The sequence below is a fragment of the Pimephales promelas genome, chromosome 21, assembly GCF_988280905.1.
Source record: "Pimephales promelas chromosome 21, fPimPro1.hap1.1, whole genome shotgun sequence".
Lineage (NCBI taxonomy): Eukaryota > Metazoa > Chordata > Actinopteri > Cypriniformes > Leuciscidae > Pimephales > Pimephales promelas.
The window spans coordinates 22,061,824-22,085,554 of NC_142789.1; the positions used below are offsets into that span (position 1 = coordinate 22,061,824).

Consider the following 23,731-nt stretch of genomic DNA (forward strand, 5'->3'; position numbering starts at 1 on the left):
TTAAACCAAAGTAAAGTCATGAAAATGGAATTTGTGCACAATAATATATTTCTCTTAACTTTTCTGTGCAAAAGAGATCATGTGTCCATTGAATGTGGATATTGAATTGGTCACGCCCAATGGAAGGATAAGAAACTCAGCAGGCACACCAAAGAGGAATTTCATCTAAAACATAAATAATGACATAAATTCAATTGAAATGAAATTTTAAATGCTTATTTATTCACAAATTGTTTACACGATTAGACATGTTTCACTGAAGTAAGTTCAATACTGTCAAAAATATAAGGGCATAAATATCGATGACAAAAAAATGGATTTCTCAAATCTCTTACTATATATTAAAGTTTGGTAGTTCAAACAGTCAATTCTACAGTTAATTTTATTTATATACAGACAAACATACATGTATTCACATGCAATATACTTTCTTTTTCTATATGAAACCCTGGGAAACGTCTCTTTCAAATGCACTATTACTGATATGTTTGTGACCCCATTTTGGCATGTTTCACCTGTCCTTTACAATTCATGTCATTTCCTGGTTTACTTTGTGTCGTGACTGAAGTCTGCTCTCCTAATTCCATTTACCTGTCTGGAGATGTTGAAGGAGCTTATGAGTGTCTTATGCTGTCCTCGCTGTCCTTTACTTTAAGCAGCAATGATTGAGTGAACTGCTGGCGAGAGCTAAATGAATGAAGACGTGCCCTTTCCTTCCTAGAAATTTCCCTAATTAACTTTGGCACTGATGTTTGCTTAAAAATAACAACAACAACAACAACAAAAAAAAAAAAAAAAACTCTGGGATTGATTTGAAATCGATTTCTGCCATATGAAGGTCAAGTCTAGAGAATTACTAAAATCTGTTTTCTGGGTCCGAATTCTTTTCTGATTTATTGACAGAACAATAGAATAGATTTTTATAATGTGTAGGAAACTATACAATGATACAAGAGCACAGGAACACAATTGCATGTAAAATCTGTTGCAATTGTGTGACCATTTATCTTACTAGGAAATGACATCACGTGTTGAGTGCATGGTGCCTCATCCCTCCATATTAAACGGCAAAGACAACACAGGAGGACAAAAGCAGTGGAGTCCATGAGCCAGCATGCTGATAGACTTCCCCCGTTCCCCACGCCTGTCTCTAATCTGCATGCAGACGACTTCTATGTGGATATTTGGATTTCCTCACCATAGCAACAGAGCTGCAAAACCGTGCTGTACAACCGCTCATCAGACACAGTCGTGCCTTGGAATCGCACGGCACGCGGGAGCCAGACAAAAGGGAGATAAGAAGAGGAAAGGGAAGGGAAGAGCATACCGCTGCCCTGCACCTAATTCTCTGTGGGAATTCTCCTCATTAGGACCATGACAGCTCAGTTACAATCGCTCCAAAGTGCCAAGGGTCATGATAACACCCGGCGGTTGAGCATTAATTCCTGCGCTCAGCTCAGAGACAAATGGAGGGATGCAAAAATGTCACTCTTTTCTCACCATGACAGAGCCTCTCTATGCTGAATCCTTTTGCGTCGGACTTCGATCGAGCGCGGGTTAACTGCGAGAGAACGGCTGGAAGATTACCCCCCCCCACCACCCCACCCCACCTCCTCTCCTCTTCCACGTTGCCAATCTGTCCGTGCCTCTGATTTTCCACTCATTCTGCCTCTCTGGTCTCTGTTTACCTCTGTCTGCAGATTTCTCCACCCGTTTCTCTCAGTCTCTCATGTTTTCGTGCTCCCTCCCACTGCTCGCTATCTCTCCTCCCCTCGTGCCTTCAAAGCCAGCAGTCTGCTCATCACTCCAGGGCTGCATGCTACATGATCTCTTGGAAAACAGCGTCCTCGTCTTGCTCGAGCTGCTTCATGTGCAAGCCTTAAGATTTCTTGCCCAGGACAGCAGGATGCTCCTGCGCTGGCACTGATTCCACTATTTCTTTTCTCGATTTCCCCTTCCCCTCCCCTTTCCTAATCTCCTGCCCTCTGACCCTGATCCCCTTCACCCCAGAACCCTATTCCCTCTCTTTCCCCCTTCTTTCTTGACCATGTTGCCATGTGTCTACCGGCTCCAGCCTGTCCTTGCCTTGCTCTCCTTCACTTTGTTGACTCAAGGGGATAACTGCCCAGCCACCTGCCTTTGCCCAGACCCTCACACTGTGGACTGTAGCGGCCGTGGACTTACCCGTCTTCCGGACGAGATCCCCTTGGACGTGCGGAGGCTACTGTTGGCGGACAACTGGATCCCACGGATTCCTTCGGACTTCCTAGTGCTCTACAGTGACCTGGTCTACCTGGACCTCCGCAACAACTCACTCTCACACTTTGAGCCGGGCACCCTCAGCACTTCTTCCAGGCTGGTTTTCCTGGATCTCGGCAGCAACAACCTGACCGAGATCCCCAAAGGGACTTTTGGAGAGTCGAGGAGCCTAATTAAGTTGCGCTTGGGCAACAACCCGTACCTGAGCATGGTCAATGAAGATGCTTTCATGGGTCTCACCTCCTTGCGTGAACTAGAACTAGAACGCAATGCCCTTTCCGGGCTACAGGTGAGCGCCCTGAGCCAGCTGCCCTCGCTCCGGGTGGTTAGGTTAGAGGGCAACCCTTGGGTGTGCAACTGCAACTTTGCCAACCTATTTACCTGGCTGGTGGAAAACAGTCACAAGCTTCCCAATGGTAAGTCCTTGAATTTGACATCAACCATTGTAGCTTTTTGAGCCTTGTCTTACTGTTGCATAAACGTTACTGTATGTCAAGATTCTTTGCTATTTATATTACTCCAGATTAAACAAGGGACCTCTTCTTCTGATCTAAATTTAGCTCTCTCCCACCCCTACAATGACTACAAGGGATTTCCAGAGTAATGACAGATAAATGAGGACAGTGCCAAAACATTGTGCCATGTTTAAGGAGGCAGTGATGCCCTTATCCTCTACAGAGCTCACATTTTACATTCCATATGGTTTGTGATCATAGGACATGCTACGCATGCCGAACACCTGCTTATTCCCGCCGGGCCAGGGAGCTTGTGTGTGTGATATATCAGTCGTTTATGGACATGTAATTTATATGGGGATTTTCATCATTGCTTCTTGCTTTGATATTGTTCTGCTGTTCATTGAGGTTACAGTGATGGAATTAACCTGTTTTTTTTCCTGATCTGTGATTACTTTGTGGTAGTGTTCATAGAGGTTAAAGGGATAGTATACTCAAAAATGTAAATTCTGTCATAGTTTTTTGATGTTCCAAACATATAATGTTCTTTTTTTAGGGAACATTAAGGAATAATACATTCTAAGATTGTTTCCCTGTTTTTGTCTATACACTGAAAGTCACTGTGTTGGGGTTCTGTTTTGGGTGTTGTTTTGGACCCACTGACTTTCATTTTATAGACAAAAACTGTTGAGACATTTTTCTCCTTTATTTTACTTGGAAGAAAGAGATTTGGAATAACAACGTTAGTAATGATGATGGAATTTGAATTTCCGGGTGTTTTACTATACTGTGGTAATACCATGTTTTTACCATGTTGCATGAATATGGTAATCATTTAGTATCATCATGTACATGAAAGTAACATATTAACACCCTTAATGTATATCCATAGCATAAAAAGCTATGTGTTTTAGGGTAGATATTTAGGTATAATCTTCAGACTCAGACAGTCATAAAAAATATTTTGCAAGACTGAGAGAGAGAGAAAATGAAAGAGTATCATTCTCAGAGGAAGGGTCACTAGCAAAAAAGAAAAAAAAGTCAGCTTATTCAGAGATTCATTTCATTTTTTGATAAATACAGTTCTGTGAAATAGATCAAGATTTTCCACTGGACACTTTATTTGAGATTCATCGACATAAATATTAGAAAGAAGCATATTTACTGAAAGCAAAACATAAATTCCTCTAGTGACTGAATTGTACATAAATATTAGTGGTTTGTATTTCTTACAAATACTTAGCTGAAATAAAATGCAAAAAAAGAAATATTAACAGTCATCATATGTTATTTTCTTCGACACATAGTTTACAGCATTTCATTTTGAAAGTTGTTGCATTCTGTTTAAATAAATATTATATACATGTAGCAAACCTGTAGATTATTGTGATAAATGACGGCCACTGTGTCTATTCTGGGTTAACATCAAAACCCACAAGCAGCATAAACCCATAAATCAGATGGTGAATAAATTGACTCTATCTCCCTCTATCTATCTGCATGCTAGATTTTACCGCAAGAAGACGGGGAGATTTACAACTTGAAATTGTATCTAGCTATCATTTCCCAGTGGATAAAAAGGGAAAATAGATAACTCTGAACAAACATTATCTTATGGGCAAACACCATGCAGCCCCAGAGCTCCATTATGTGTCATTTAGCTGAGCCGCTTGCACTGTTTGTTTACGCATGAACATGACCTTACTTAAGTGCAAGGAGAAAAGCCCCTCTTGTGGAGTATCCACACAATGGCTACTGCGAAACATATATTATGCCTGCGGGTTCAACGACAAGGCTCAAGCCCAGTCCCAGACTTAAATGCATTTTTGAGCTGTTTTAACTGGAAACAGCTTAGTGACTGTACCATTGTTTTGTCTGAAGATGCAGACCAGTGATATTTTGTTATAATGCACGTTTATAAAAGCTACTTAAAGGTGTATGTGAAACCTAGTCTTTTCTAAAAAACATCTGAGAATGCAACCACAGTGAACAGAAAATCACATTAGCTATCTTTTATCATTGCATTCACATTTTCGATGTCTTCGAAATTTCAGTTTGGTCCTTAAAAAGAAGTTTGTGCACCGGATGAAATATGAGATCCCTTAGTGGCTCCGAGAAATACATTTATCATGGGCTTTCAAATCACTTATTAGAGGGTAATAATGAATTGTGTGAGAAAAGGGAGCCAAACTCACATCAGCATCAGCGTCAGCAGCAGACGGGCAGCCAAAAGTGGAGCCAAGCCTCCGGCATACCCGCCAACAGGCCCACCGTAGATGCACTCTGGAATTGAGTTAGGAGCGCACATCTCACCTCATGTTTTCCACTTATTTCTGCATCACTGGGCTCTTATGACTTGAGGAAGTCAAAGAGCAGCTGGTGATAACTACAAACAGCTTAGAATGACCTTTGTAGCGGACATAAACGGATGACTGGACTGTGCATGGACAGCTTGTCCTAATAGGCTATTCATCTAGAGATGGACTTCACCTACAATTATATGATGAATGAGATCATGCTAATTCATTTAGATTTAGTGACTGATGTGTTATGATCTAATCTATGACTGCTGCTGCAATCATTGATTTTGAATACATCAGGGTATGCTTGGTGCATTGCATTTCTAGTCTATGTGATAGTAAATTCTCAGGAGAAAGAGAGCAGTCTATAGAGAAATGGTATATTCTGCCTGAAGGTTTAGGAAAATGGAATTTTAAATCAAATTAACGTTGTAGCTGTTCTATTCCTACCAGAGGAATGGTTTATTACCCTCTTAAACTCTTCAGTTGAACTGCTGATCTTACCCGAGATGCTTTGCGTTGGTCAGACACAATTTGCGAATGCATATCTGCATTATCAGAGCTCACCGTGGATTATCCCCTTAATGAGAAGATGGATTTCCTAGCAGCAGGAACTATCTGTCCTTCTATTTCTAGCTGCATGAGAAAAATGATAGGAAAAAGAAATTGTTGGATTAGAAGCTGAAAATATTACTGTAGATTATCCTCTCACTATGGCTATATGTTACATCCTGCAATTCACTTTTGATCTGATCTCAGAGCCTCATCAATAAATGATTCCTATTATTATATTATCATTATGTTATTATATACTTGTGTGTTACAAGTACATTACAAATTCATTACGTGTTTGTTTGCAATATATACAGTAGCCATGCAATATATACATACCAATGTTGTTTTTTTATATTTATTTTTGGCATTTTTGCCTTTTATTAGGATAGGATAGTAGCTTGGTTGGAAGTGAGGTGGGAGAGGGAAGAGACGGGATCAGGAAAGGACCACAAGCCTGGACTCGAACTCTGGTCTCCCAAAGAACAACGGCGATAGAAGTTGATACAATTGCCCACGAGGCTATCGGTGCCGACCATGAGGCTATACTACAAATTGCACACTTTGTCTTCAATAACAAATGCACATTAATAAAGAAATATTACTTGGCTATACTTTGTACAAAATACTATAATATATTTTGAAAATATACTTTCGATGCATTTTTACTATGGTCATTTCCAACATACTGTGTATATATATATATATATATATATATATATATATATATATATATATATATATATATATAATAAAGTGCAAATAAACCACTTTTAAAAAATAAACTGAATTCTCACTTAAGTATACATTATACAAGTATACAGAAATTTTCAAAATATACCTTTAGAAAATATTTTAAAGTACAATTAATTTAAAGTTTGTTAAAAGTTGTATTCAATCAAATTCAATAAAGTATACTTTTTTTCACTAGCTGTCATCTGGTTTGGATCATAATGATATAGTAACTACTTAAGGGAATTTCTAGGTCATTCAAAGTCATTATAGTGGCATTTATAAGCATTTAATCAAATTAATCAATTCCAAAAAGTCCCTTTATAGAATTCCATATATTGTTTGTTTTTTCCATATCTTTGAGCATAAGACCATTTTTGTTTTGGGGAGGGCCATTTGTACTGGATGCTATTCTTTCTAGTAAATTTTAAAATGTAATTTATTTTTGTGATTGCACTTTCTAAGTTCTTTTTTGTGGTTGTGGTCATTTTCATTTAGAGACATCCTGCACTGCCTGGCTGAAAGAGGATTTCTTCGGTCAGGTCCAATCAAATTTTCTTAGAGCTTCTGAAAATGGATATTATATTACATTTTCAGACTATATTCCCCGATATTATAGTCAAAGAGCGATGGACATGTATATGCTTAACATGTGTTTTGGTAATTTTGGTAAAGACTTTGGACTTTGTCTTACCTATATATACTGTATATATATATAAATCATATTCATCAGAAACAGAGTGCCAATTTTATTCTCAATCTCTGCTGCAGTTCAGTTTCAGATACAATTATCTAGCACACATGCAAACTGATATGTTAAGGTGAAATGTTAAATACACACACTTAGTTCAATAGCATAGTATTTGCGATCTGTATGCGTGTGTTCAATGCTTAAGTATGTGGCATCCTCACTATGTTTGACAGATGGAGACTCGTTTGGTGAATAGAGAGTGTCTAGATAATCCTCTGTGAGCATCAACAATCAGAATAAATGAGAGCCCATTACAGTCGATCACTGCCAAGCCTGGTTTATATCAAGACCAAATCACTTGAGTTAATGGTCACAGGAAACCGTTTTTTAAGTCCGTACACACTCACATAGACAGACAGAGACGTATATACTGGATGGATGGCTCTGCTTTTATTGACACCACTGATTCTACGCTTATCGTGTCTGGTGTGTAGCTAGTGCAGACTTGCTCTGCGCTTGTTTGTGCTGATGCTCTTTCACACATTTTGATTTCCCATGTGCACATGTGATCATACGCCCCTGAACACAGACTAGGCAGCCTGGCAGAGTGGGCTGCAATGGATAATGGCTGATGTAATGATTTAATGGACGGATGGGCCCTTTACTGTGTGACCTTTGAACTATATCTGGTGGATGAAGGCAAGAGCTAGTCACTACGGTGCCATTTAATAGATGAATTAATATGAAGATAAATCCGATCAGAAAGTGAGCAGATGTTATCTTCTCAGCTTGAACTTTTGTACTATAAGTATAAGAATAAAGTGCCTTTTTAATAAAATCAACATAAAAAAAACCAACCTACAACTTTAATGATTCATAATCAATTTATGAATTGTAGAGTGGGGTTAGAAGTGTTGCCCATGACCCCTGCTCTCCTTAATCTAACCAACTGTGCATACTTTTTATAATGTGACCATGTATTTTCATAATACTATGAAAGTCTACTACTACTACTAATAATAATAATAATAATAATTGTTATTATAATCATTATCATCATTATTCCAATTATTATTAATATAGGCCAATTGTTTAATATAATTATTGTATATTATATAATCATTTGCATATTCCTAAAACAAGTTAAAAGTGGCATAGTTTATGCTTTTATTGGTTGTGAGAACTTGAATTCCCTATACAGTTTCAAATCCATGTGAAAATTAACGATTTCACGAAAATAACTGGACTCTTTGCTCACAGTGTCCTCAGGAGAGGATGTGCTCAGTGGACTTTCTCAGTCTACCAGCCGCCTCTGCCATTAATCTTTTACGAGGGAAACAAGTGTAAACATGATCCGCCCCTGTCATCACTGCTCATGGTTGAGACAGAACAAAGCGCATCTATAATTAAAATCACCTGTGACCTCAGACTGCCCTGACCAGTGTAAAAGTAGCCTGAGGGGGCTCATTTTAACTGATTTACAACCAGCTGTTTACCCAAGACATGTTAACAGAAACCTTATAAACTGACCTCCGATTAAGATGAACGTCGCTAACACCTTTATTCTCAAAGCAACACACTGTTTATTCTGTTTATATACATTTTATTAGTATGTTTCTTAGGAATTTAACCCATGACCTCTACAACCTCTACACTCTGTATTGAACAAACTGCTTGAATATGACTTGGATATTTTCCTAAGCTAGTATCACATCATAATATGACCTGCTAATGAATTAAACAGTTGGATGCATACAAAAAAAAAAAAAAAAAAAAACATTCTAATGAAATTAATTTCCACCATCTGGGCATGTCAGGCTGCATATCGACTGGCATGTTGTACTTTCAGCATATATCCTTATGTAATAGAGATCAAATAAATCCTCAGCACATAGTTTGTTTTAAAATGCATGCGTTATGTTCTGCCTGCTGGCATGTTTCCATAAGTGCAATAGTGTGTGTTTTCTGCATGCTAAAATAACTCCACTGTATGCTTCATGCCACAAATGGTATGCAGAGTATGTCTAACTGAATGCAATATCATGTGTCTGTGACATCACTGATCCCTTGTTTGTGGGGAACCCCTCCTGATTAATATGAGTCACGCACTGTTGCTGACACAGGGCCGAAAGCTTATTCACCATAATATCTCGCTTGCTAATTCTCTACCTCCCCTTGACCTTTGTCAGCTTCATCTTTAACAGTGATTTTCTTTTTAAATGCTAATACATGCAAAACGGTACCATTTTCAGAGCTCAATCAAACAGCTTTTACTAGAGCCCTTGAGTTCTCCTGTGCAGTGTATTACAAGATAGATAGCAAAGATGGAGTTAAGCTGAGGTCAGGCAAGGTTGTCAATATGCTGAAATACACACCGGCTATTCATGCGCGTATAGTCAATGGCCTGAATGGAGTTAGAGATGGGGAAGATGCCAGACTCCAATATCAGGCTCACATCGGGCAAGTAAATCAATCACTGGCGAAACAGTGCGTTACACCGAAGCATTCATTCCTCTTACCAGACGCTAATTTTGAATGTAATCCATCAAGTGCCGACAATCACCTGGCTGTTCGCTTGATGGCATTCGAATCCCTCACTCCTTCACTATATAACTTGTATAGTGAATGCCACATGGTTCACAATATGGGGATGAAATAAGTGTCAATGAATTAGAGGATTTTTGTGTAGACATAAATTATCTACACATATACTTATTGTGCCTAACTATGGGTTCGGGAAACGCCAAATCCTTGAACTATGTTGGTAACGACGGAACTTGCAACTATATTTGGCTAACGCTGCTTTCAGAAATCAAGTGTCCCACTGTTCAAGCCACACCTCTACTAATTACTCCCCCACAATGAAACTGCCATTTGGGATGTCACCAGAGCCCCTTCCTCTGAAATTGTTGATGTTGTCACTAGTTCTGCTCTTCTACTTCAGTTTCCTCACTTTTTAATCTAGTGATAATGCATACCAATCGTGTAACATGAAGATCACCAGACACTCAAAGTCATCCTGTTTGATTTCATCAGTATTTTCATTTTATGAAAGCAGTTGGTTTAGGGTAAGGTTTAGGTTTACAGGGTAGGTTTTTAGATATAATTACCATGAGGGGTGGGCGATATGGCAAAAATATAATATCACAATTTTTTTTCAGGAAATTCACAATTTTATCACAATTCTTTTTCGTGCTAGTTTTACAATTTGGAAAGTGACTGAGCATAGCCAAACTAATGTCCTTATTTTAAGAAACAAAGCCTTAGGTAATAAAAAAAAGAATGGCAGACATTTAGGCCAAAGTGGTGAAGATAAAAATCTTTTGTCATTCATGTTCTTTGTTATTAAATTAAGAACAAAGATACACATACATAACTTTAACATAAAAATGAAATAAACCGGGCTTTATTTTTATTTTTTTTTTCAGCTAAAGTAGGTTTTATTTAACAGTAGCATTTAAGAAAGTATTTAAACAAACAAATGAAAATAAAACACTAAAAAAAATTGTACATTAAAGCTTAAATTTCTCAGTCAAGAGCAGTGAGTGATTTTCTCTTTGTGTTTTGTTTATTAACACCCCCCACCCCCCTTTTAACTTTTATGGAAATAAAAGTAATTTTTAAGAATGTGGGTAAATAAACCTGGGCCAGCAACTGTTTAGTTAACCACATTCTTCAAAATAACTTTTATTCAGGTTTTATTATTATATACTTTTATTATAAACTTGTTTGGGTTTAAACAACTTGAGAGAGTAAATTATGACAATTATTAATTTTTAAATTTTCATCTTTAAAAAAAAAAAAAAAAAAAAAAACGCTTTTCTGAGCACTTTGGTTTTATGTGCTCAGAAAAGCACATGTTAACAGCGCATCAGAAAAAAAAAAAATCAAAAATCATGATACCCCTAATTACCATGAGTGTATTAATATGGTATGGTAGTATAATTTATTTAATGTTTTACTATTGTTATTTCATACTTCATATTTTTCAAAAGCAATTATAAGCTACTAAGCTAGTCTAACTTCAAAAGATTGTTTAGGTCAGTGACATCGACTCGAAACTTGCAGGTGTAACTTGGAGGGGCATGCTTTGTGGTACTCGTGCGCCCCAGGTATATAACAAGGTCAGAATAAATGTTCAAATTGACAGAATTAGGCTTACTCCCTGTAGGAAAACTTATTTAGGTTGAAAGGTCAGAGAAAATCAGCGTGATTAATCTCAGCTGTCCGTGACACATGTTTGACAGAAGACTATCTTTTGACACTCACGAGAGAGAGAACCTGACACTGTCTAGCACATCTCGTCTCAGATCCTCTCTTTAAAAGCAAGCGAGTGTGTTAGTCTTCCCCTGGGCCTCTTAGAGCTGTACTGGAATCTGACCACTTTGAGTGTTCACAGCTCAGCCGAGGGTGTGAAGAGACCTAACGTTTTCAGCGTTTAGTGTAAACATCCACCTGAAACAAAATCCAAAACTTTGTCCTATCAACAACAAGACATTGTGGCAGGATGAACAAGGAAATTCCATTTAGGAAGTTTATTTATTTGAATATTAATGTATTTGAAAATGAATATATTCTCTACTTATAGAAATGTTTTTTTTAAACACTTCCATGTCTGTTCAAAAAATTTGAAGACTGGAGTAATGATTCTGAAAATTCAGCTTTGATATCACAGGAAACAAATTATATTTTAAAATAAAATACAGTAGAAAAGAGTTATTTTACATTGTAATAAAATCACTCTTGTTACTGTATTTTGTTCAAATAAATGCAGTCTTGGTAAACGGAAATAAACGTAATAACAAAAAAAAAAAAATCTGAACAACCCCATACCTTTGATTGCTAATTTACAAAATATTAAATGAAACATTGCATCAACACGTGAATATGTGTACGTTTAGAAAATTATTTAAAAAATACAATTTAATAATTGCAAAATACTAACATAACAGTACATTGTAACAGTCATTATCCACATGTAGTAATTTACATTCGAAACCCTCTGCCCTGTTGCCCTGAATCAACTGTTCTTCTTCATTCATCCCCTTCCTAAATAAATGGAAACTCTCCCTTTTATGGGCTCTGAATAATATTAGCTGCATGCTCCACTTTTCAGCTTACCTTTTTATGGTAGGGGAATATACTGACAGCCCAGTATCAATCAGAGCATCCTTAGTAGAGCAGTTCCTTTAAATAAACTTAACCTTTGTATTCGGAAAACAAACATTGAAAATTTCCACAGGCTCTTTATAGGACGAGTTGTTTTTGCCTGGTTGCCCTCCATGAACACAACATATACATTTCAAACAGTGTTCGAATTCTCCTTGAACCGTGGCAGAGTGCACCTGCGGACATATAAATATGATTGAATTTTTTCAAAAACCTCATATCTGCAAAATATAGCTCCAATATAGCAGGCTGCCCAGGCCACCAGCTCAAGTACAGTAACCTGTGACAGAAATAAATCATTTGCAAACCGTAACCAGGTCACGATGCGCTGAGGTTAAGAATATTTTCTGCCATAGAGTATTGGTTAATTCATCTCTCTCTGAGCATAAATTTTGCTCTCCACCTACTAACAATTAAAATAGAAAAAAAAAAAACATACCATGCGCAGGTATATGTGAAGTGTTAATAAACATTATTAAACCTGCATAAGGCAAATGGGGATCGCATGATCAAAAAGCATAGCCTCTTAAAAGTGCCGAAGGCCAGAATCTGAAGTTAGCAGAGTGATGAGTGGGAAAAAGCTATGTATGTGAATATAAATCCTCATCCTCCAGTGAGTTATTCTGAAAACTAAAACACATATGGACTGTCCAAGCTCACATTTCAGATTTGTTCTTGAATCTGATGTGAAAATCAATATGTCGATACATAGATTCTTACTTGGAGATGAAAAATAAAGTAATGTAAATGCTGTGAGTGCATACAGTTTTGTACTTTATATAGAAATGTATGTTTTATATATAGAAATACAGTTATCAAATATGTTCAAACAATTAACAGTCAGAGCAGCAGTTGAGCTGTGCTCACACAATTTGAATCCTCCTTTGTATTTCAATAAAAGTGGAAAATAATAATGCATTAATACAAAAATTGTTTAAATAAAATAAAGACTTGCTGGCTAATGCCAGCTTAATTGTTTATCATTATACAACTATTTTAGAAACAATCAAGGCAGTCAAATAATTGACTCCAAAAACTAAGAAAAGAAGTCTCATTTTAGACTTAAAACGATGTATATTACACTGATTTTTTTTTTTTTTAACACAAGCTAAACTATGCACCACTTCAGTGTTTGAGGTTTCCCATTACATTTGGCTCCAGTATCATCCACCCACCTTCTCTGAACTCGACTTCCCCCGGTACTTCCACCTGTGACTTAATCATGTCAACGTTTCATGCCTGAAACCTGCAGGACATTTAGCCCTCTGACCGTGTTTATCTTGGAAGCTAGTAATTTAACACAAAAACACATACCAGTTTCTGTGGACGTTAGGTTCCTTGCTAAGTATCTGTCAACAGCCATGACAAAGTTGTTAAAGGAGTAAACTTTGATGCTATTTTGTTTATTGAGTGATATGATGCTATTTTGCTTTATGCTTTTAAAATTTTTTTTTTCATTCCTAGTCTGTCTGAAACAATCTAATTACAAAAACATTACAAAGCATCAAATGGCCTTTTTAATCTCATGACATTGACCTGTGGTGCTGTGTTGTAAAGGACTGGTGACACATTAAGCTCAAATTGGTATTGGATAGTCCTCCTGGCTGTCACTGAGAACTGGTGACTAATGGCACAAGAACGGGTATCAGACTAATATCATCCTGTTAATAATATCCTGACAACCTCAAGGCCTGCGGAGTGTATCAATCCACAACTGTCCATGATTTTTAGCCAACAGGTTTCCTTTTTCAAATGATCATTTATGAACATTTCCTTTGGACTGAATTGCCAGGAACCAACATGGGTTTCAGTAGCATAAAAGCAGGCTGGTGTCAGGACTGATGCTGAGGCCATGACTGTTACAACCAATTTTTAAAATGTCTTCATAGGCTTTAATAGTTAATAATCAGATGCTTTTTAATGAAATTCTATGGGCGTTTAATACACACAGTAAAACATCTGACTGTGAATGTGACCGCATATTACTGGCTTCTACTTATCATGCTTGTATACTGCAAAATGATAGTACCTCATTGAATTGGAATAACTCTAGAGCTATTATGGTAAATTAGTATTGAACTCTCATGACAGTCAGCAAATCTTTCATCACTTTTTCATCACAGCAAATTTTTTCATCACACAAACAATGTGGGAACCCAGCATGCATGCAGTGCAATCCTGTTTTTTATGTTGTGTTATGAGTGAAAATGACCTACCATGTATTGATTTTGCTGTAAATATCACTTGTAGATTATTTTTTCAATATTTTACATGAATGATTTTCAAAATGATGCATAATGAATGATATTGAATTAATAATGTAGAATTAAGCATGCTAAAACAATACAACAAATACAGAAATGCATAGTGAAATCAATGCATAATAGCTTGTCCCCTCCACAACCCCCCCAATAACATTATGGTTAAAAAAATACTGTAAAATAACCAGACCGTGTTACATGGTGAAATTCCATATATAGGGTTAATACCCATACGCCCTTGCACTTGATTATTTCAATTTCAAAAAATAATGTACATTATAAAGTGTTTCACAGTAAGTTTCAGAATATTTTATTAAAAATATATGTTTACCCATCATTATATATTAATTGCAAATCATATTTTTACATTATACATACTTTCCAGGCTTATCTGGGTATCACCCAATTGTAATGTTAAAGCTACACTGTGCAACTATTTTAGTTTATTCTTAGCTAAAAACACTTAGTTCTTTCAAAAATATATGTGCTCATTAATGTATATTTACTTTGTTCGAGTGTATAATATGCCATTGAAAATACATACGGGTAAGGGGTTCTAATATTGGACGCCATGTTGCCCCTCCATCTTGAAAGTACATTAGCCAAAGAGGGACATACCCGTTAATTCAAGCTTCGCCTTTCGCGTTTATGTTTGAGTTAACACTCATAGACAAGTTCGAACTGGAAGCCAAGTTAATCTTGGACTACATTGGCCACCGTAGGATTTAATAGTCCCTCCAGAAAAACGCGATTATGCGATCGCTGAATTCAATGCAAAATCAGCCAAAGTCCGCATATTTATGCGGGGGGCCGCATTTTTTCATATACCCCGCACTTTTGCGATTTCCGATTTCCATGCAAAATATGCGGGGTTTGCATGATTTCATAATCCTCGCATTTTCGTTGCAAAAAAGTCACATATATCTTAGCAGAAAGTTGGAAAATGTTGTGTTTGAGCAGCCATTTCCCCCTGTTTCGATGGGAACGTTATGAAGTGACGCAATTACGCGACGGGATATCACACAGCTGAAGTTATTGCAGAGGCCATACAGACTCACAGAGGCGATTGACATCTCACAAATCGACTCGTACAACTGTCTGTCGCACATTCTACCGTCACATCGTTACTTAATAAACAACATAAGATAAAAGAATTAGCATCAAACAGAAATTACCCACACACATGGGGTGTTTGAGGCGCACATGTAACACTGCAGACAATTCAACAGAGAGCGTGCAGCTCTTAAAGGGGCCACACCTTATTTACACTCGTTATAGTCTGAAATAAAACAAGATGAGAAATTAAATATTCCCAGCACTTTCTATGATGTAGTATGCTTTCTTATCAAAGGAAGTAATAAGAAATTACTCTTTACATTAAGGTAGTAGCCTAGTGAGAACAGGGTGTTGGGGGAATCACTTTTTTTCTCTTTTTCATCAAACTGCAGTTTTTGCAAGTTCCCGCAATTTTTGCAAATTCCCGCAATTTTTGCAAGTTTCCGCAATTTTTGCAAGTTCCCGCAATTTCATCGCATAAAAGAAAACGGGCGTCGTAATCAAGGATTTTTGCCCGCAAAAATCACAAAAAAACTTCGCGTTTTTCTGGAAGGACTGATTTAAAACGAAATTGGAATTGAGAGGAACAGAAACTAATATTCATTGGATGGTCATACCTTTTCACCGCTAGATGGGGATAAAAATCACACAGTGTAGCTTTAATAGATACTCAAATTTTTTACACATTGCACCTTTAATGCTTTTTGGGGGCCTGTGTAATTTACTGTAAAACAGTAGTTGAAGCATATATATAATGCTTGCAGTGTTTTACAGAGCAAGTGAAAATGAGATATGCTAGATTCACACTTCTGTCATCTACTGCCGCTATGCAGCTATCCCACACAAACTGTGAGTTCGCTCTGGATATAGTTACATCTCCCACACAGAGCCTCACGCTCCAGTGCATCAGATGACCTGGCAGTTAAAAGCAATGGGAGCGAACATGTCATCACTCCCATTCTTCAGTGAGACTGCACATTCTGACTGCGAGAGGGAGAGAAACGAGTGAAAAAGCCCAATACTTGTTTTATCATCTTTGGATCTCATGACATGCTCCTGCTGTTTTATTTCTTGCCTTTAAGCATTCAGCCATAGAAGAAAACAAGCCAGCCTTGATATAATGTACTTTTCTTTCTTATTTCCTTTGTATTTTCTGCTTTTATTTTATTTTTTGGATTCATCTGGGTAAACTCGAATCACTCTCTTATTAACATCTACTCGCATCTACACAAATATATAATTCACATTTATATAATGTGAGTTGATTATATTTCTCTACGCATCTGAAAGCTGTTGTTGGATTTTCCTCTCTGTGGATTTCATGATTATGTGTAGACGTGCCCGGGTCTCATATGCCCTTGATTCAGTCTCATTAACACACAGCAGTGAATCAACAGGGTCACACTGAGAGTGTGTGCATGTGCGTGTGTCTTTTACTTCTGTTTTAAATGATTGAGGGCTGACAGTCTGACTTTTGTCCTGGTCAAACAGTGGCATAAATAAACATGAGAGCTATTTTAGGCATTGTCATAAGCCCCCTGCCATTTCATTTCCATCTGAAAAAATTCAATAAGTTCTTGAAACGAGTCCACATATTCCATTTGAATCTGATCTGAATGTCCATACAATGCAATTGTGCAGTCCTTGTATGTAAACTTAAAAATCAATTATAATACCATAATTCAAAAGTTTTGTCTTTGAATTAAGTCTCTTATTCTCACCAAGACTGCATTTATTTGAGCAAAAATAAACCGTAAAGCTGTGAAATTTCATTACATTTTAAAATAACTCTTTTCTGTTTGAAAATATTTTAAATTGTCAACTTGGCAAAGCTGAATCCACTGTCACATGATCCTTCAGAAATAATGTGCTGATCTACTGCTCAAGAAACATATATATATATATATATATATATTATATATATATATTATCCTTCAAAATAGGCCGCTAAGCCACATTCAAACTTTGTCCTGCTTTTATTAGCTAAAATTTGAGTCAAATGAATGAGAAATTATTTAATTTAATTTAACTTCCTTACATTGAAATTTGATTTGGAAATTTACATTAGTTCACCCAAAAATCATTTACTGACCCTCAAGTTGATCCAACCTTGTATGAGTTTCTTTCTTCCGTTGAACAAAAAAGAAGATATTTTGAAGAATATGGGTAACCAAACAGTTGATGGATCCCATTGACTTCCATAATGTGTGTGTGTGTGTGTGTGTGTCTATATATATAATTTGGGTGAACTAAGCCTTTAAATAGAAATTTAAAAGGCATTCAAAACACAACCCTGCAGACCAAAGGGTGTTCGTTTTTTTTTTTTGTTTGTTTTTTTTAATCATTTTATGATTCGTAATGATACTCACTAGCACCCATTTTGAGGCCCAGTGTGCTCTTTTACCAATCTTACACTCCACTGTAGACTATTACCCAACAGCCCATGCAGGAAAGTGTGTACACTCTAAAAAATGCTGGGTTGTTTCAACCCAAATTTAGGTCATATATGGACAAACCCAAATGTTGGGTTAAAAAAAGCAATTAAAACATTTACAGTTGAGAGTGAAAGTTGAAGTTGGGTTAAAATTTGAAATTACATTTTTAACCCAACATTTGGGTTTGTCCATATTTGACCAAAATTTGGTATAAAACAACCCAGCATTGTTATACAGGACCATATGGGCTTTTAGGCCTAAATCTATATTAAGCAGTTTTTCATTAAAAAAAAAAAAAAAAACACCAGTTTGTTTCATGGAAACCATGTTGATCTAACCATTGTAATGTGAAGCCTATACAATAATAACTAAAACCCCCTGTATTATGTTTTTGTGCTGCTTATACAGGTATAGAGGGAATGGAGTGCTCTTTACCCACCGATGGACGCCGTGTGCCTCTCAGCCAGCTCTCCCAGGACAGTTTTCGGGAGTGCCAGATCACCCTCACCCTCACCGATTTCTTCATCATCATCTTCTCGGGCATCTCCGTCTCGGTGGCTGCCATCATGGCCAGCTTCTTCCTGGCATCCACCGTCCACTGTTTTCAGCGCTGGAGCAAGGGCACTAAAGGGGACGAGGAGGAGAGTGAAGAATGAAGAGGGAGCCGAACGACCTTCGATATGATTCAGAGCTGCATGTTCTTGACAGAGTCCCAAGCAAACAGCGTGACTGAACAGACACCAGGTAGAACTTGAGCAGAGATAGCCTGATTGATAGTGGCTAGTACGGATGCAGTACCCTCAGAATCAAAGGATTTTTGGTATGAAAGTAAGCCTTAGTATGCAAACTTCCAGGGATTTACGTGTTGAAGGAAATTCTTTGAGATCCTGTCCCGCAATAGAATTCTCTGTGTTATTGTCCGTAGACTTTCCCTCATGTGGTCAATATAAAGTTAACAAATTTCAGCTGTGATAATTGTTGATTGTGCCAAATTAGCACAACGGTTCAGACGAGCACTGATGAAACGGCTAGACGAAGTCATGCAATGGGAGTCAGAAGTCAAACGATCCAGCTTTATACAGCCAAGTATGTGTGATGGAAGCCATTTTCTTTGCATTTTGAAAGGATGGGGGGAAATAACATGAGCTTAGAGAGATTTTAGAAAGCATTACCTGAAATGGAAAGTTTAGAATAGAGCTTAATGTGAATAGCCGTGTCAAATGCCGCACTTTAAAATGGTTCTAGCTAACAAACTCCTGCCCTCAAAGCACCGGGTATTCTGGTTCAGCCCAGATCTGCCAAAGAACGCTTTCGACTGAGGGACTGAGGTTAATGTGTTTTGAAATATAGATTTATTTTTCTTTAAAGAGAATCTGTAATCTTAGCAAGATTACATTTATTTAGCCTAATTATGGTACTACTCACATATTTACCCTTAATGTGACCTAAAGACAATATTTATGGGATAAAAATAACTGCATACTACAAATGTCATTGTATTATTCATGTCTTAAAGGTATATTTGAAAAAGGCATACAGTGGGCCTAAACAGTATTTGGATATTTAAGTCAAACTTCTATATTGCAATTGCAAGATTAAACCAAGCAAAGCACGCACAAAAACAACACACAAAAGATTTGTGATTGGTTTACATAAAAATGAATGATTAATTAAAAATGCCTTATATTATGTATTTGTATGTTAATGAATAATTCAATTTTAATGTATATTGAAGAAAAAATTGCTTTGAGACTGTTTTGTGAAAAAAAGCAATTGCAGAAAAGGGAAGTATGTTTAAGTAGCTACAGCATCCTTTCCTTTCAGAATTCGTAAGTGTGACTTAAGTGTCCAAATATGTTTTGAGGCCATTGTACATTCATGTGTCTTCAGATTGCTGTCTAGTGTCTGTCAACTAATAATATTAATATTACATATTAATAATATAATACATTTGTTAATGATGTCAATTCCATCAATACCATCTATTTCAAGAAAATGATTTTGTCAATAGACCGTGTGGGGCAAATGATTTTCGAATGTCAGGAAAAGACATTTGATTGTTTTTGTTTTCTTTTATTATTACTTCAACATCTTGCTTCTTTCATATCCTTATTTGAAAGGGCTTCATGTGTCTTAAGAATTAGTTTATTTGTGTCTTTTGCACAATTAATCACTTTTATTAATATCCCAATGTCTTTCACCATCCTCTGTTCCACTTTTGCTGCCCATTAGCAGATGCTATGGATGTGCTATTTTGAGAATATATATAGCTTTTTTTTCCCAGACAGGTATCACAACTTCATTTTTTTGCAGTGCATGAATAAGTAATTGGATCTGTGGAATGAGGCAGACAATGTGCTAGTCTTCAGAAATGTTGGGGATGGAAAAATATATAATTGTGATTCAATAGCCGTCTTATTTCAAATGAATTTTATTCCAGTCACACAACCTTAGCCATCATATTGTGTTGGATGTAAGAGAGCACGGATGCATAATAATGTAGTGTAAATGTTCCAGTGTCAGGACACGGTTGACCATATGCACAATCTTTCAAAGCTCGACTGTAGCATGGTATCATCAGCATAAATCAAACCTGCAGCTATAATATTTGTCATATTGAAAGATTTCCCCCCACATATTTACCCAAATATTTATAGCTAGCTGTATGTATTTGCAAGTAAAATGAGATATTGTCTTTTGAAAATTCAGAATGTTATAGACACTTCATATGCCATGACAATGGAACTGTTTAGTCATGACGTCAGTTTGTAGGCCGACCTCGGCATGGTTTCCCTTTGGAATTTCAAAGTTTTTAATAGCAGGTTCTGTTTTATGGATAAAAAACAAAAACAAAATAATAGTAAAAAAATATGAATGCACATTAATGTTCTGTTCTGCAACATACTGTACGTCATACATAGTCAAACCTGAAATGTGAAAATTGAAAAAGAAAATGTTTTAAAAATTAGCTATATAAAGACAATGAATCAGTTAATTAATCATATTATTTTTAATATCTACAGAGGCCATATTATGCCTTTTAACAAAGTCTTGAATATTTCTAGAATAGGTCATATTCATGCTTGAATGTAATATATATATATATATATATATATATATATATATATATTTTACATTTTTAAGCACCTCTCTTCCCAGTCAGTAATGCTCCGGGCTGCGTTTCCCAAAAGCATCAGCTGATCTTAGAACAATTTCCCAAAATTTTCTCTAAAATCAACTTAGGCTTACAAAGCTTTTGGGAAATGCAGCCCTGTTTAGTTCCGGTCTCTGTCTGAAAAGCACAATGTGCTTTATTGGTTGGTTGGACCAGTGTGTTGTGATTGGTCAACAACTTTGAGTGTGTTTTGGAAATGTCATCCTGACCATCCTGAGTTTCAACACAGTGCTAGCGCTAACTAACAACTCAACCAGGCCTCCCCCACCCCACCTTTCTTGCGTATACCCAGGGTGGAAATTACCTACATGAATATTATGACGTGTACATTCTCGGAAGAAAACTCAAGACTACAAATGAGGCGTTTCAGGGAGTTCAGAAACAGTGCTTGCTGATATAGAGAGTCGCTTTTTTGGACTGGACTTTGTGCACACTGGACCTTTGTCATGTGCACTAAAGAAAGTTGAAAACGTAAAAGCATAATAGGTCCTCTTTAAAATCATAAATTGAAATTTTGAAATTCCTGAGGGAACCCATGACTTTGAAGTTTTTAATACTACAAACAGAACAGCCACTGATCTTACATGGATCATTTTATTTGTGCAGTGACAGAATGCATCAAGTTAATACTTTTGCTTCATTGTCTACAATAGCAAGTAAAATATAGCGTGTTCATTGCTGTACCATCTGTCAATAATTCAGTATGTGTCATTTGAAAAGAGCCCAGAGCTCCCATTGTAATCCTGTGTCACAACTGTCACACTGAGCTATGTAGTAAAGATGTGTGTTGCATTATAACATGGAGTATATTTGTTCTCAGTCTTAACTGAACATATATACCTAGAAAACCAACTACTATGTAGTTACAGTAGAAAGAAAGAGGTTTTTTTCCTGCATGACCAAATGGTTACATCATTCAGTACTTTTTTTTTTTTTTTTTTACTTCATATGGCAGTGCACTGTTGATGAAATACATTATATTAAACAGTAAACTATTTTTGACGGATCTTCTTTTCTTTACATTGATTTTCTTGTGACATATTTAGTCAGTCTAGCAGTTCAGACCCACTTTTCCATGCACAAATGTATTAACATCATTTCCAAGTTGTTGTTTGCATTTACAAGTTATGCTTTTTGATAGATTACAGCTGTGGAGAGAAGTGGTGTCTAGTTGGGTCATGTGACAGGTGTTTGCCCACATTGCTGTTTTATAATAGAGCAGATGGCCAGCCCCTGATTTTGTCCACATGATTCTTTAATGACTCCAAAAAGCAAAATAAAGTAATAGGTCGGTGCAGTGACGCAAGTGTCCAAGAGAAACGGTAATGCCGTTCTCCATAAACTTGGTGTTGGAAAATCTATGGTGAAAACACTCAGGCAATGAAGGGTGGAAATAGAGAGCCCTCCTGCAAGCATTTACTTCATTTGGTAACCATGGCTACAGGGCCTGAGGCTTGCACGGTGGTATGTCTAAGCGTGAGCTAGGAGGGAGAGGCGGGAACACTTGTCTGTCCTGCTCACACTAAGAGGAAGTGCCATTTTTGGGAAATCCATGTCTGACTATGTTTCCAGGTCCCAACCTCTGATTCTATAAGAGCAGGTCTCCTCACAGGGGCACTTTAAAGGCACTATGCATCTTTGAATCTATCTTTGAAACACTATGCAGGAATTATGTTTTTCTCAAACAGCGACCCGTAGAGTACTTGTATTTAACGTTACCGTCGTAAATACAACTGCACTCATGCCTTGATACTCCTCTGAAGCTGTTATTTTAAGGTACAAATCTTGCATAGTGTGCCTTTAAATAAGAGATCTAGGGGGTGTTTATGGGTAGGCCTACTTTGATATTAGACTGGTCAACGAAATGAATGAAAATTTGCTCATCAATATCTAAATTCACACCTATATCTTTGTAGAACTTCAAGAAACTGAAAAGATGCTGCAGCCAAACTTAGAAATATTTACTTACTAGTCCATCAACAAGATCGCCAGGTCAGCATCACTGCTGCATCCAGTGCTGCTTTATAGCTCGTATCCGATTGAAAAGCCCCATCTCTGGAAAAGCTTGACCGAGTGGGACTCTTCCTCATGTGGTCAGATTATCTTTTCCTTTTCCTAGTCTATTCCGACCGCGTTTTCTTTGCTTTTTCCATCGTCGAAGTGTCTTAATGCTTCATATGTTGTTGTTGATGTGTGTGATGTCACTGCCGTACAGCATAATGTCGTGATTCTCAAAATTGCATTGAGCGGCATCCCCCCGGATGATTCGCCCTACTATGAGTTTGTTTACCACCGAATTGACTTTGAAGCTGTTATATTAAGGTACAATTCTTGCATAGTGTGCCTTTAAGCTTAGCTCAGTCTCTTTTCATTAGTTGTGGTTCACATAACACACTACAGTCTATTCTTTTTAAGATGGCATGACCTCTATCTTTCACAAACACACTCACACTCAAACTCTCTTAGAACGTGGGTCTAATACTCCCAGGATTTTATGTGCAAGAGTATCCAGAGACATGAGATGGAAATGAAACCCTATCCTCTCTGTACAGTGGCACAGCGAGCCTTTTCTTATAACAATAAGTACACTAAGCCTTTTGGAGGGTTAAACATTTTACTGTCTGTTTACAATAATGTTACTACTTT

The 23,731-nt window shown here is 37.0% G+C and overlaps 1 protein-coding gene across 1 annotated transcript; it reads left to right on the forward strand.

Annotated features, from left to right (window-relative positions):
* Positions 1 to 214: 214 nt before the first annotated feature.
* On the forward strand, positions 215 to 22,082 carry lrrc38b (leucine rich repeat containing 38b). Its single transcript, XM_039683744.2, has 2 exons — positions 215 to 2,675; positions 18,319 to 22,082. The coding sequence occupies exons 1-2, from the start codon at positions 2,048 to 2,050 to the stop codon at positions 18,564 to 18,566; spliced, it is 876 nt and encodes a 291-aa protein (XP_039539678.1). The 5' UTR covers positions 215 to 2,047; the 3' UTR covers positions 18,567 to 22,082.
* Positions 22,083 to 23,731: the final 1,649 nt, after the last annotated feature.

Excerpts from the sequence above, each read along its gene's own strand:
- lrrc38b (XM_039683744.2), top strand. The coding sequence starts at position 2,048 with ATGTTGCCATGTGTCTACCGGCTCCAGCCTGTCCTTGCCTTGCTCTCC. Across the intron at positions 2,676-18,318 it reads CAGTCACAAGCTTCCCAATG|GTATAGAGGGAATGGAGTGC; the intron begins GTAAGTCCTTGA and ends CTGCTTATACAG.